At 38.2% G+C, this 14405-nt stretch overlaps 2 protein-coding genes across 5 annotated transcripts; one reads left to right on the forward strand and one right to left on the reverse strand.

Annotated features, from left to right (window-relative positions):
* Positions 1–3213: 3213 nt before the first annotated feature.
* Positions 3214–10095, forward strand: LOC122067635 (disease resistance protein RUN1-like). 3 transcript variants are annotated; one of them, XM_042631477.1, is made up of 10 exons: positions 3241–3892; positions 4133–4422; positions 5005–5279; positions 6053–6325; positions 6416–7126; positions 7285–7938; positions 8033–8107; positions 8850–8925; positions 9536–9713; positions 9814–10095. In XM_042631477.1, the coding sequence occupies exons 1-8, from the start codon at positions 3417–3419 to the stop codon at positions 8898–8900; spliced, it is 2805 nt and encodes a 934-aa protein (XP_042487411.1). In that variant the 5' UTR covers positions 3241–3416; the 3' UTR covers positions 8901–8925; positions 9536–9713; positions 9814–10095. The 3 variants fall into 3 exon arrangements, with proteins under 3 accessions (XP_042487412.1, XP_042487410.1, XP_042487411.1); XM_042631476.1 differs by having other exon boundaries at positions 3238–3892; positions 4133–5279; XM_042631478.1 differs by lacking the exons at positions 8033–8107; positions 8850–8925; positions 9536–9713; positions 9814–10095 and having other exon boundaries at positions 3214–3892; positions 4133–5279; positions 7262–7579.
* A 290-nt stretch (positions 10096–10385) lies between these two features.
* LOC122067636 (pentatricopeptide repeat-containing protein At4g16390, chloroplastic-like) lies at positions 10386–13658 on the reverse strand. 2 transcript variants are annotated; one of them, XR_006136801.1, is made up of 2 exons: positions 11301–13658; positions 10386–11171 (listed from the first exon to the last, which is right to left on the reverse strand). XR_006136801.1 is itself a non-coding variant. In XM_042631479.1 (1 exon), exon 1 carries the CDS (start codon positions 13550–13552, stop codon positions 11399–11401), a length of 2154 nt encoding a protein of 717 aa, XP_042487413.1. In that variant the 5' UTR covers positions 13553–13658; the 3' UTR covers positions 11221–11398. The 2 variants fall into 2 exon arrangements, 1 of the variants encoding a protein (XP_042487413.1); XM_042631479.1 differs by lacking the exon at positions 10386–11171 and having other exon boundaries at positions 11221–13658.
* Between the last annotated feature and the right edge of the window lie 747 nt (positions 13659–14405).

Genomic DNA, 14405 nt, shown 5'->3' on the forward strand with positions numbered 1-14405 from the left:
CCTCTATCTCTCGAAGCCCTCAACAATGGCGCACAAGGTCAGCCTCTGTTCTCTTCTCACTTTTTCAGAACTTCTCCTCTGTTGGCTTTCCTATTATTATTTCATCTTCTTCTTTCCTTGGAAAGCTAGCCTTTTAGCCCTTCCACCCCACCCCAATTTGGGCTGTAGACCTCCTGTAGTTTTTCTTCCTTTCTTTCAAATCAGAACCATACACTGTTGTACAGAATTGGCTTCTTGTTGTCCGGTACCTTGGAAAAAAAAAATGAGAACTTTGGGTTTTCGTTTGTGTTGCAGGTGTCAACGATAGTGTTGAAGGTTGATCTTGAGTGCTCACGCTGCCATAAGAAGATCAGGAAAACCCTCTGTCGATACCGCGGTGAGCCATCTCATATATTGTTCTTTAATTAATTCCTAGTAAACCTACCAATGCGAGAGCAGATCAGGTTCCGTATGAGAATCACTCTCCATGTGACTGATCCACATAAATGGAATACATAAAGAAAAAAAAAACATGTGGTGAATTCCATCTGTGTAGACCAGACTATACGAGAATCTAATCCACAAAGTATCAACACCATGATCCACATAGATGGAATCCACCAAGGAAATACCCTATAGTAAATTTTATCTGTGTAGATAGAACTTGATTAACAAGGTACTGTCCTTGCTCACCTTGACTAGGATTGAAACAGGGTCGGGTTGGATTGGATTTCTTACAATCCCAACCCAACCCTAGGTCCCCAAAATTCAATCCAGGCCCAATCAACCCCCTTTCGGGTTCATGCTCAAGCGCAACCCTACAAGGCTCAGGGTCAGGTCGAGTTGGGCTAGGTTGACCCTAGTTGGTCCTATATTTTTTTTCTTCTACAAAATGTTACAAATGTTGAGCCTATACTTACCAAAGGGGGGTCGGGAGATGTTAAGACTATGGCCATCCCTTTTTTGCCCCTAATCCATAAATTTGGAGCAAGCAAAGTTGTCAATTTAGTTATAAGATAGCATTTTCGCCTGGCATCACCACATCTCCTAGTAACTAGATAAGTCAAATTTTGACCCGATTCTTCATGATTGCTATTATGTCTAAAGTTCATATCAATACATGACAGAAGACAAAAAGACAATCTATGTAAAGAAAAGGGGAGAAATAATTTGGTCATTTGGTAGTCTTAGCTCAATAGGTAAAAGTATGTGGCTTGTGTAACACATAATGGGGGTTAAAGCTATCCAAACAACGCTTATGTAACACATGATGTGGGCCTAGGGGAAGGGGAACACTATAAATGAACTCAATAATAGATTAAGATTAAAATCGAGTTGGGTTGGGCCGGGCCAGCCCGAGCCTAGGTCCCAACCCAGGCCCAATCCAACCCTAGCGGTCAGGTTGAGCCGGGTTGACCCTCATAACAGAATTAGACAGGGTTCGGGTTCAGGGCGGATTCGGGGCATCAATACCAAACTTACACCCCTAATTTGATCCTTTAATACATTTTTTTCCCCTCTCCTTTTCCTCCAATTGCTGCGCTTGAATTTTTTTTTTTTTGTTAAACAAAGAGAGATATCAAATACAGGAGGAGATATTCGACGAGAAACAGAACACCGTCACCATTAGCGGCCCCTTCTGCCCCAAGAAGCTCGCTAGAAAGCTCTGTTGCAAAGCTGAAAATGTCATTAAATGCATCGAGATCATGGAGAAAAAGCCTTCGGAGGGACTTAAATCCCCCGAACCACCACCACTACCTAAGCCAGAGCCCGAGCCCGAGCCCGAGCTCGAGCCAGAGCCCACGATTTATCACGAACCTCCTCAACTACCGTGGTGGAAGAGATTGCTGCCGCGGTGGCCACAGCCGCATACTCCTCCCGACGTGACTGTTGTTGAGGTTCCTGTTGAAGTTGCTCCGCCTGAACCCGATCCACCGACACTACCCCCTGCACGGGCACTTAAATCAGTTCTCCCAGTACCACTGACAAAAAAACAAGAGCCGGACCCATAGGTATCAAAACGCACACCTGAACCGGTCTACCCGCCGGCCCAACCGATAGGAGTGTGTTGTAGACCATATTATGATGGGTATGGAGGGGGACCATGTCATGAAGGTTATGGAGGAGAACCACAGCCGTGCTATTGTGGCTGTGGAAGATCGCCAACGCAGTACTACGGTGGCTATGAAAGACCGAGTTACTTCAGTGAAGAGGACCCAAATGCATGCATTATCGTGTAATGTACGGACATTAGCTTAGCTTAGTGGTGATAACTTTCACTTGAAGAATCGATGTTCAAGGGAAGAAGTTGTCGGATCGAACCCTGTCATATAGAAATATGTGTCGATGAATATATATATATATATATATATATAGGAATAGGTGCCCATAGGCCTACTAGCATCCAGTAGGCTGTAACTTAAAATTTTTTATCTTGTTGTAACCTATTTTACAATACACTGAGTGATCAGTTGATTATTGGATAAAATGTAAATTAAAAGGTAATTAATTATCATTAGGGGTTGCTTTCTCTTTGTCAACTAATTCTATCAAGTTTATTTTCTATATACTCTAAGGCAAGGAAATGTTGTTGTTGCCGCTTTGGCGGTTCTCGCTTCTTCTACTGAGTTTCAGATTGTTTGGGATCTTGATCCCTCTTCTTAATTTTGTGAATTCTTTATTGTTTGTTGATTTTTCTGGGATTTCTTTTCCCATGTATCAATCTTGTAACCTTTTTTCTGTTAATTAAGTTTAATGTTTGATTAAAAACAAACGATCTAAGGTAATTCCCCCTAGATTATATAGATTAAAAATTAAAAATAAATTAATTAAGAATACTTCTCTCCTAAATTAAGGTTTTCATTGAAAATAAGTGTCAAACCTGAAAAAATTTGAATTACAACTAAGTGGTAAACGAAATAATTCACTCCCCCTAAAATTCACAAATACTCTTTTGGTTTATAGAATTTTTTTAAAATACCCTTTTGAATCCTATTCCTTTAACTATCATAGGCTGCTACCCGAACAATAGCTAAATTTCTTCCATCAAACTTATCATCGTCAATATTAATACGCCGATCATCCTTGGATCCACCCTAAGAGGCTACAAGCTATGACCAACGACTAACGACAAAACATAAAGGAGGAAAAAGTAGACCGTCCACTATGGAGGTATTGGATAATATAAAAAAATACTAGAGAGATATAATCTAAGTGGAAATTACCTCTATCTTGCACTGAACCTTCTCACCTTTTTCCTTAGCTGTTACCCATATAATTCACTGAACTTTCTCAGCTCTTTCCTTCTCTGTTTAAATAAGTAGGGAAACGGGAACCACTAATTTGTGTGTTAAAGACCTTTCCTTTGCCCTTTTTCAATCAAAGGGTAAGCCAATTCGTAGACGAATAGAGAGCAGAGCTCCTCTACTGTAATCTTCATGGAGCCACAGGTTGGATCTTCTTCAAGCTCAAGTTCAAGTTATGATGTGTTTATCAACTTCAGAGGTGAAGACACTCGCAATACCTTCGTTGGTCACCTTTACAGGGCTCTAAAGGATAGTGGAATTCATGTTTTCGTTGATAGCAAAGATCTGTGGAAAGGAGAAAATATTGGGCCGGAACTTCTCAGAGCAATAAAAGGATCCAAACTCTCGATTGCCCTCCTCAGTGAAAGATACGCAGAAAGCAGATGGTGCCTTCTGGAGCTCAGTCAAATGCTGGAATGTCATAGAATCAACGGTCAAATCATTTTCCCCATTTTCTTCAAAGTTAACCCATCAGATGTTAAGAATCAAACTGGAAATTTTGAGATTTCACCTCAGAAACATGGCAAGGAGAAGCCCCAAACTTTGGACACATGGAAGGAAGCTTTGCGAGAAGTAGGTGTCAAGAGTGGATGGGTTTTCAATGATGGGTAAGTCTCAGTCCCTTGAAATTATATACTTCTTTTTGTGAACATATCTCTCTCTCTCTCTCTATATATATATATATATATATGATCCATGTCGTATCTTACTTGGTCTTATTTATGTTTTCAAGTTGATTTAAATGGCTGTAATAAGAAATACACTATTTATCTAATTCATATTTTTTTTGAGTTTCACTTCCAATTTGTTGTGACTTCTGTCTTCATTTTATATGAACTAACATGCAGGAATGATGAAGCAGAGCTAGTCGAGGGAATTGTTCAAGATGCTTCAATTCGATTGAATAGGGTCCCCTTGATTGATGTTAAATACCCGACTGGATTAGAATCCCGTGTAGAATCTGTGTTAACTCTACTATCAAATACCAATTCTAAGGATGTTTTGTTTCTAGGGATATGGGGTTTGGGTGGTATTGGGAAAACAACCATTGCGACAACGGTATACAACCGCATCTGTGGAAAGTTTAGCAAGAGTTGTTTTCTAAATGACATTGGAGACACAGCATCACAACTCAATGGTATTGATTGCTTGCAACAAAAACTTCTTTGCAATGTCTTTAACAATGAAATGAAAATATACAATCCTAAACAAGGATCGAGATTGATAAAAGAAAGACTTGGGAAAATAGATATTCTTCTCATTCTGGACGACGTGAGCCATCATACCCAATTAGATGCATTGGCTGGTGATATCAATTGGTTTGGTCCTGGAAGTAGGATAATTATAACAACTAGAGATCAGGGCACTCTTTGTAGAATTCCAGAAAATGATAGAAAAGTATACGAGCCTAAAGAGTTGAATATAAAAGAGAGTCTTCAACTCTTTAGTTCTTATGCTTTTTCTATGAACAAACCTCCTGAAGATTATATGCAGGTTTCAAATGATATAATACACACCACTGGAGGGTTGCCCTTAGCCTTGGAGGTCTTGGGTTCTTATTTATCAATGGAAAAAGAGAAAGAAGTTTGGCAAAGCATGCTTCGGAAATTGAAACAAGTTCCTCATGATGATGTTTATGGAAAACTAAAGATAAGCTATGATAAACTGCATGATAATATTGAGAAGGCCATGTTTCTTGATGCTGCGTGTTGTTTTATAGGATATGAGGAAGAAATTGTAATTTCCATATGGGAAGCTTGTGGCTATGAACCAAGATTCCGTTTAGAAGTTCTTAAGAAAAAATCCCTCTTGAAGATTAATGAGCAGAAAGTGCGTACAGGTACATATATACGCAAATCTAAAGTCTTATTGATGCACGATCAGATTCGTGACATGGGAAGGCAAATTGTCAACAACCAAAACCCTACAAAACTTGGTAAACATAGCAGGTTATGGTCTTATGACAATATCATGAAGGTATTAAGTGGCGGTAAGGTAAGATCTAATGACATGAATCTATTTTTTATTTTATTTTTAAAATCATTTTCTCTTATTCTTGTTGTGCTTGTGATTATAATATATAATTAGGGATGCATCTTGTTGTAACCAAAGTGGTAATTGAGAAGTTGTAACCTTCTTCTGATGGGCCGTAGTTTTATTCACCAAAGTTCTTTAAGCTATTACAAAAAAGAAAGGATTTTCAAAATAAAAAATGACTTGCCATTTTGTCGTTACATGCTTCTATCCTCATTAAGAGAATTGTTATACTAAAAGGGGGAAAAAGCTAAGGTTACAACTTCTTTTTCATCAACTTTAATTACAATAAGATTTTCTCTACAAATAAATGTTGAAATAAAGTGCATTAGGACCAAACTCAATTAGTATGGAGTAAATTGACAAAACCTCAACATTTTTATGTCTATCAAATTAATTTCTATTTACTTGGACTATTTTTCTACTATAGGAGAATGAAATGATTGAAAGTCTCCAGTTTAGCTCCATCCTATATTTGTTTAAATCTTAAAATATTTTTCATTATAATAGAGTCATTGAAAACAAGCTCAAACATAGTAGGTTATTGTCTCGTGAAGTTAAGAAATGGTTTTAAACTAAGAGCTAATTGCATGAATCTTTTTTCTTTTTTCCTCTAATCCTACTCTAAGCATTCATGTAAATAAATAGAAATTGAAATAAAGCACAATAGGACCAAAGCCTCTACATATTTTTTGTCTATAATTCCTATTTACTTGAACTGTTTTCAATTGTAGGGGAATGAAATGGTTGGAGCTCTCCCCCGTAGCAAGAACCACATTTTAAATACTAAAATTTTTAAGAAGATGCCCAATCTAAGATTGCTACGAGTTGATGGAGTAACCTTGGAAGGGAACTTTCAATGTCTTCCTTCTACATTAAGATTTCTGAGTTGGTGTTATTGTCCATTAGAAGAATTACCTACCAATTTTTATCATGAAGAAATAGTTATGCTTGACTTAAGTCATGGCTATTTTAAACTAGCTTGGAACAATTGTCTTGAAAATAAGGTATGTAGCATATGTCTTTCTTCTCTATGATTTTATAACCGAATATTACTCGACATTTAAAATGTTATATTCATCTCTTTGTTTTAACAGGTGTTTCAACAATTGAAAGTTCTTAAACTCAGTAATTGTGTGAAACTGTTTGAGTCTCCCAACTTCTCAGGATTTCCTTGTTTAGAGAGGTTGTATCTTGATGGTTGCTCTTTGGTTAATTTACATGAATCTATTGGGAAGCTCCAGCAGCTCGTTTACTTGAACTTGGGCTTCTGCATTTCTCTTAAGAAACTCCCAAATAGTATATGTAGGTTGAGTTCTCTTCAGAAGCTTATTCTCAGTCATTGCATCTTACTCACAGAGTTGCCTAAGTCCATTGGTGATCTAAAAGAATCTTTGGTTGAGCTTCTCTTGGATTATACAAATATTAAGGCACTTCCTGATGGTGTTGGATTATTAAAGAAGCTGGAGGTATTAGATCTTTCACACTGCTTTAGTCTGGTGGATCTGCCAAGGTCATTGGAAAATATGACGTATTTGCGTTACATTCTCCTAAGTGGACGTGCCAAGCTTCGATACATACCAAAGCTGCCCTCTAATTTAATTGAACTTCGTTTCTGCGAATTACTATCAAGCTTAACAGACTTGCGTAACATGAAAAGGTTGGAGATATTGTGGCTTAAAAATTTGTGTGTGAAGGAGGAGCAGCAGTTTATAAGAGGCATTGTGAGGAAAAGTTATGGTGAATTCAATTTGATGGCATTAGCATGTCAAATCTGCGTTCATTACTCATGGCTTATGCATGGCCAGGTGAGGTCTTTTTTCTTTCTATACATGCCTAAGTTATTGGAACCCTAATTATTCTTCCAAGTAAACCCTAAACCACCAGGTGGCAACATTCATTCCTCACCGTTGGAACACTTTTACAAATCCTTGTAATTGTAGTTTTTCAAATTGATGATTGACAGGTCCAGTCTGGTCCTTTCTTCTCAGAGGGAGCATGTCCTTGGGGAAACAATAAATGTCAAAGACAAATTTGGATACGTTTGCAGGAGAGAGATGAAGGTCATTTTCGTAAATACACGATTCCTTATGATGAGATCTGTAGCAGGAGGTTAATTATGCTCATTTCTATGAGAGTCAGTGGATTTGATCCAATACTTGCTGAACTAGTGGAGGATGTGGTACAAGTAAATACAACTTTGAATTTTAAAGCTTGTATCCATAGCAGCAAAGACCAAAATATAACCTATTGTGAAACTAAGCTGAGAATTGAGGACATTGAATTGATAAATCCAGTTTTAAACAAAGTTCACGAATTGGAAGGATCTGATTATCGAGATTTAGAGCATGTTGTCAAGTTCAAAGGGTTTGATTGGTTTGGGTTTCAGCTGGAAAGTGGAGATACTATTGAGATATTAGAGATAGATCAAGAAGAAGATCATCCTACAACTAATGATGAATATGGCTGTGATCGTGGGATCTGTTGCTCTGTGAGAGAGCTGAACCTCTTCCTTATAAAAGAGGAAGGATCAACTAATGAAATGGAGGGTGCAGGTAGAAGGAGAGTTACTGTGGGTGATCAAGAACAGTGCAGGAACAATTACAGACTTGATTTTCTGGTGGGTTTTTTTCTTTTCTTTTCTTTTTCTTTCATTTCTATATTTATGTCCTCTTAAGTTACTAATTAATAATCCATTTCTTTGTGTGGAACAGAGATACCACCCAAATGATGGAGTCCATTCGGGACACTATAAGGGATGGTTATTTCAACCAGACTCGATGCAATTGGTATTGTAATTAATAATGCTGTCCCTTTTTTTTATTTCTTTCTTTTTTCCTGGGGTGAGAAGTGAGGACAGAGTAAAAAAATGTTTGGGTTGCCTTTCTTTTTATGGTGATGAGTAGAATTATGAATGAAATTAGGGGTGTCAATTGATCGGTTTGGTCTGAGTTGATTTGGGTTGAGTTGGTTTTGGTGTGGAGATTGTGAATCAAATCAGTAACAAAATATCGATTTTGGTTTGGTTCTGATTCCAGTTCTTTTTTGTTTTGATTCGACTTTGGTTTCTTGTATCAGTTTGTAATCGGATTAGTTACATTTTTTGTCCGATTTATATTTGGTTTACCATGCAAATTTATACAAATAGTGCAAAAACCTGATTTTTTTTTATGAGTTTTCAGCTGAATTGGTTTCAGTTTTGGTCTATGTTTTATACCAATTTCGGTTTAGTTTCTAGTTTGGTTCACTCTGATTTTGTGGTCATAATATACCAAACTGAAACCAGCCTAATAAAACTTCGATTCGATTTGATCTAGGCTATTTCTAGTTCGATCTGATCGATTTTATTAGTTCAAGCTAGGTTTTGACACCCATAATTTTTTTATTTTTTTTAAAATACATGTTCAGATTTCATTTTTCTCACAACCCACAACTTAAGCAATTAGTCATAGCAGTAGTGTGTTTATATGGACCTGAATAACCTCACCATAACAAGTGTATTGTTTCATGTTGTAATACTAAAACAAACAGATGAATACAGAGGAGTTGGTCACAGTTGACGGGGAAGGGGATGACAAATAGAGACCAGGCGAAACAAGTCATGAGGGTTAGTAACCTCACATATCTTTATTTCTTGTTTTAAGACTCTTTTATTTTTAAACAACTAGACTTAGGGTGATTGGATGTTGTCAAAATGATATCAGAGTGAATTTTCCGTGTATTGATTATGTGGAGACTCATGGCCCAAAGTTGGGAGAGTTGATGTAATGAGCGTAATTCCATGGCGAGAAAGGAAAGTTTAATTAGTCTCCTATTGGTCAGGGAATGTGCGATTAATAAGCTTACGATTACTAACCATTTTGATTGCACTAAACTAGCAGTGATGGCACAAGACTAACAAGTGGTGAAGTCAAATTGATCTCAATTTGAGCAATGGTTAAATGATGCCACGGACAAGTCCATTGACATTAGACCCCCTACAAAAAAACGGATGCGAGCTAGTTATAGCTACAGTGCCCAACCCCTCCTAGGGTCATTTGCGCCATAAATCTACCCTGAAATCTAAATCATATGGTTAATGTAGCCATCTCAAAGTCTTGCATCGAATTTTCCTATAGTACAACAATGCCCAATTTATTCCAACTCAATGGGGTCAGTTAATTGAATTTTTTCTTATAATATTTTACAAAATTTAACTATGAAATTTTATCTCTCAGGAGCAACGGAGGACTTTCGTAATTGGACAAGATTTTAAGTTGATATCAGAGAATGGCTTAAATGCTTTGAGAATTTCAGTACGGGATGGTGGACAACAAGCGACCCACACCCACCAAAGCCTTTGTGAGTGCTGGGGTCCTTGCAGGCTTTGGACAATGCCTTTCTGTGGGCTCATTAGTAAGTTTTAATCACCAAGTCCTTTTTGTTGATTCAGATTTTTTTATTCTGCAGTAAATATGGATTGAAGTTTATAAGCTTATAATTGATCTATATGCAGCCCAGGCTCCCAAAATGGTTATGAACACAGTTCCTCAAGAGATGGATTTCAGGACTGGGGAGAGACAGATCAAAGGATACAGCCAATAGTTGCAGTTATAGGCTTCCTCACTGCTAAGTACATAAAAATAGCGTCAAACCGTTTCAACAAATCAGTCGAAACTGTTCATCTATGGCCAGACATGCTTGCACAGTCTTTGAGAGCATATTTCCCAGAGGTTTTAGTATCTGAACATGTATGTACCTATATATATATATATATATATATATATTTTTTTTTTTTGTATAGATCTTCAGAGTTCGTCCATACTTCCTTGACTTACCAGCCCATTACTTGAGCTTCCTGCACCCAAGGAGGAACCCCCTAGTAGAAGCTTCGGAGGGATTCTCTGTCATCAAATAGTTAGTTTTGAATGAGATACATTCTCCTTTAAAAATTAAACAGTGTTGCCCAACAACAAAAGTTAAGACTTGGGTTTGCAACAGAGACACATATCAAGGTTTGACGCATTTCCAAATATCCCAAAAACCTCTCAGAAGCCAGAAACATTTTCACATCATAATTTCTCTTTAAGAATCAAATACCAATAAAATTGAAGAAAAACATGAATTTAGACAAGATCCAAAACAGAGCAAAGCCAGCAATTGTGGTCTGGGGCACTCCCTCCTACATCAGTAACATTATTTATACAGATTTAAATGATAAACCCTTGCACCAAAACCTCTATTAGTCTCATGGTTCATTGTTTAACTAGATTCAGAAAAGGATTTTGCAGATCTTTCGCATCACCAGAACATTGAATCAAAAGCCCGTCTTACTGCATCCAACCTCCATGGGCTGGGGCTGTCCCCCAATAACCATCATCACCACACATTCTGGCTGGGTATTTTCAGGCTGCAACAGTGCTGCTGGGTATTTTCTACGCCCAGCTGTAGGGGAGTAAAGGGCAAAGGCGAAGGCGAGGGCGAGGGCGAGGGCGAGGGCGAGGGCGAGGGCGAGGGGGAGGGGGAGGGGGAGGGGGTGCAGCATTCTCTTGCCCAAGTTTTATGTATCAACAGAATGGACAAATTTACATTCTGAAATTACTGAAACACCAGAATGAGTTTTCAGAAAGAAAAATCAAAAAATGGCCAGCAAAAATAGTCTTACAACAAAAGTCTGTAAATCATTTACTAGTCTGGCTAGCATCAGGAAGCGTGTGTTTTGAGTTCGACTCCTCTTACCTCCATGGGGCCACTCACACGGGGTGTTTAGTGCTCTTCACTGCTTTCACTGAAAATTGAATGATTCTCATTCAACCTTGGTATGACTGATCCATGAGGTTGTGGGGTCAATATGGATCCACGGGACTTGGATACCTGTCGTTAGCAGAGAAAAAAAAAAATACCACAGAGATGCTAGCGCTCAGACCACAATAAAAACGAAGGATTTGAAAAACTATTCTCGTATTACAAAGTACAAAATTTTCTGTGTGTGAAGAGAATTACCTAATAAGAGGAGCCAAGATTATGAAAAGTTTAATAGAAATGGACTTCTGAATCTAATTTTTGCAGAAAACTGAAAAAGCCCCTCTCCAGAAATAAGCCTAAGCAGCCACCAGTTGAGCTGAGCTCCTCGACTTCAACCATGACTTGGCGGCAATATTTGTAGTAAAAAACCAGCCAATTTTATCAGGGACCTCATGGAATGGGGCATTCAATTCCTTCAAGTGGGATTCTAAGGCACTTGCCAATCCTTTGTCTGAGTATTTGTGCTTTCCATGACCAGTATTTATTCCGAGCAACAATGGCAGTTCCTCCCCATTCTCTAGAGCTTTGGATAAGTCACTGACCCATATATGCATAGCAGCCATGGCTGCCCCAAGGGAGAGAGACTTCAAATTTAGTGACCACTGTGTCGGAGACTTAGACTGGATACCTCTGTATATATCAAGCATGAGCCCCAGGTCCAATAGCTCACAAGCTCTTTCCAACAAATTGAGGTTAACACACAGATCAATCAAGCAATTGCAATAACCCTTCTTGACATCTGTGTCAATTAAACTGAAGAGCTCAGTGGCTTCTTGTTTAAACAACCCATTACTGGCTTCCTTTTCCACCACTAGTTTGACCACAGCACCCAGTTTTGGATTAGCCCTTTCAATGCACCCAATCAACTTATCAAGTTCTTCTTTTGGCGCCTGGGTCATCACATTAAGAAGACAACCACAGAACCGATCATCAGGAGCTATACCCAATTCTAGAAGTCGATTGAAAGTCTTGATGACATCATCTGTTCGATTAACTTTCCCGTAGCACTGGATAAGCGATGTCAACACAAATATATTAGGCTCAAAACCTGCTTCTAACATTTCATTCAACATGCTTTCAGCCTCCAAAACTTTCCCACTACAAGAATATATGGTAATCACGGATGAAAATGTCCAACTGTCAGGCTTAGAAGTCTGAGACCTCTTCAGGTCCTCAAAGATCTCAATAGCCTCATCAGTGTAACCCATATCAGCACACATCGCCAAGAGGGTGTTGTAGAGAACCACATTCAACTCTAAATCCTTGCTCTTCATCTCTCTATACACATCAAGTGCGTCTTGGGCGTGACGGGCTCTACCATACGCTCGTAGAAGAGCAGAGTAGGTTGTCCTATTCGGCGAAAGCCCATTGTTGATCATATCTTTATAGAGAGACTTTGCCTGCCATGGCCTCTTAGCTCTCCCGATGACATCCAACAAAGTGTTGTAGATGAGTAAATTTGGTTTCACTCCTAAAGCCTTCATCTCTTCAAAGACATTTAAGGCCGCATCAAAATTACCCCAGCTTCCATATATCTTGATCACCGTTGAGAACGTGACCAAATCAATACGCCACCTCTCCGTCTTTGCGCGATTGTACAAGCTGAGGGCCTTCTCAACGTTACCTGCTCGACCATAGGCATCTATCACGGTCGAGTGCGTCATATTATCGGGATCGCACCCGAAGTCTGGCATCTTCTCAAACCACTCAACAGCCTTATTGGGCAAAGAACAGTGCCTCGCGCAGCTGATTATAGTGGAGAATGTAACGTTGTCAGGTTTGACTCCCCTCACGAGCATTTCTTCGAACAGCTTCTCTGCTCTATCAAAAATCCTACACTTTCTGAACACTTTTAATGTCACATTATAAAGAATTACCTCTCGCTTTGGTTTCAGTTTCTGTTGGAAGAACTTAAGAGCAAGAGGCGCCGTTATTGAGTTCTCCATGTGATTAAGAATAACAACGGCATCTTGCTCCAAGGGATTCTCGCCAAGACTGGACAACACTTTGACGACATCTTCCTCAGTTGGGTTGCATGAATTCAGAGACGCAGCAAGTTTCCTCAGTAACGAATACCTGGAATCGTACGAATGCTTCCGAAACTGTGCAGCTCGGGGACTCCAGGGGTTCACCCAAATATAGCTTTTGGATGAAGGAGCGTTTTTCCCATCTGGGTACAGAGACCCTTCTTGTAACACAAGAGGATTTGGGGATGATGGGCTTTGAGATTCTTGTGAGATAGAGTCTTGCAGAGAAACCTGCGAGACTGAAGAGAGAGAACACGCCGGTTGAGATGAGCTGGAGTTCAGATTGAGAGGGTAGTTGAAGATTTTAGGCCTAGAAGAAAACAGAGATGGAGTGACAGAGAATACAGGTGGAGGAGAAGAATGTTTGCATAGAGTAAGGTGGCTATGGCAGAAATTGGACACCGAAGATAGATGGGAAGCCATTTCTCTTCCCCTTTCTCCTTTTATGTTTAGGTTTCAATCCTTTACTACCACAGAAGAACAAGAAGAAGAAGAAGAAGAAGACATTTGGAGTTTCTCTATTGAAGAAAAAGTTTCCCATTTCTTTAATATTCAGTCTTCTTTGGATAACTCTATTTTTTTGGTGAAAAAATTGCAAAATTATATAAACAATAGAGTAGTGGGTGAACGATTTTGGGAATTTTAAACAAAATTAATGGATAATTAACAGCTTAGCTACCTCATTTTGAAAACAAGTTTTGTTAAAACAAAATGGATATTTAGAGTCACTGTTTACCAACAAGGTTTTATGAAATATTAAAAAGAATAATATTCCGAGATGCCATGTAAGGTTGGATAAGGCTGAAATTTTGGGAATAAGTACACCTAAAGGTCCTTTGTTGACATGTCAAATTTTAGGGCAAAGAAAATTGATCAAACGATAAAACATGGTTTTGAAAATCCAATAAAAAAAACTGTATTCTTTCATTTATTATATAATTTTGAAGGATAAAGCAAAGGATCATATAACAATTTATTTCCAACTTTTAACTTTCAATCAAAAAATCATTATAATAAAAAAAATTACGTCGTCCATTTTTATCTCTTTAACTTCTTAACTCTTCTAAAACAAAAGGTGCCTTACCAAAGAGAAGTATTGTTTGAAGGTGAAATGAAAGATGATGATATATAATTGAATTTGAGTTTAAAATTTCACACACTAAACTGTTTATTAAACAATTTCAATATCTGAAATCAAAACTAATTAATATTGATTCAGATTAGACATTTCTTAAATGAAAGATGGTGATATATAATTGATTTGAGTTTGAAATTT

This window comes from Macadamia integrifolia, unplaced genomic scaffold (genome assembly GCF_013358625.1).
Source record: "Macadamia integrifolia cultivar HAES 741 unplaced genomic scaffold, SCU_Mint_v3 scaffold3025, whole genome shotgun sequence".
Classification (NCBI taxonomy): Eukaryota; Viridiplantae; Streptophyta; class Magnoliopsida; order Proteales; family Proteaceae; genus Macadamia; species Macadamia integrifolia.

Coding starts and splice junctions, on each gene's coding strand:
- LOC122067635 (XM_042631476.1), top strand. CDS start 3,417: ATGGAGCCACAGGTTGGATCTTCTTCAAGCTCAAGTTCAAGTTATGAT. Junction 3,893..4,132: donor GGATGGGTTTTCAATGATGG/GTAAGTCTCAGT, acceptor ACTAACATGCAG/GAATGATGAAGCAGAGCTAG. Junction 8,108..8,849: donor AACCAGACTCGATGCAATTG/GTATTGTAATTA, acceptor TAAAACAAACAG/ATGAATACAGAGGAGTTGGT.
- LOC122067636 (XM_042631479.1), bottom strand. CDS start 13,552: ATGGCTTCCCATCTATCTTCGGTGTCCAATTTCTGCCATAGCCACCTT.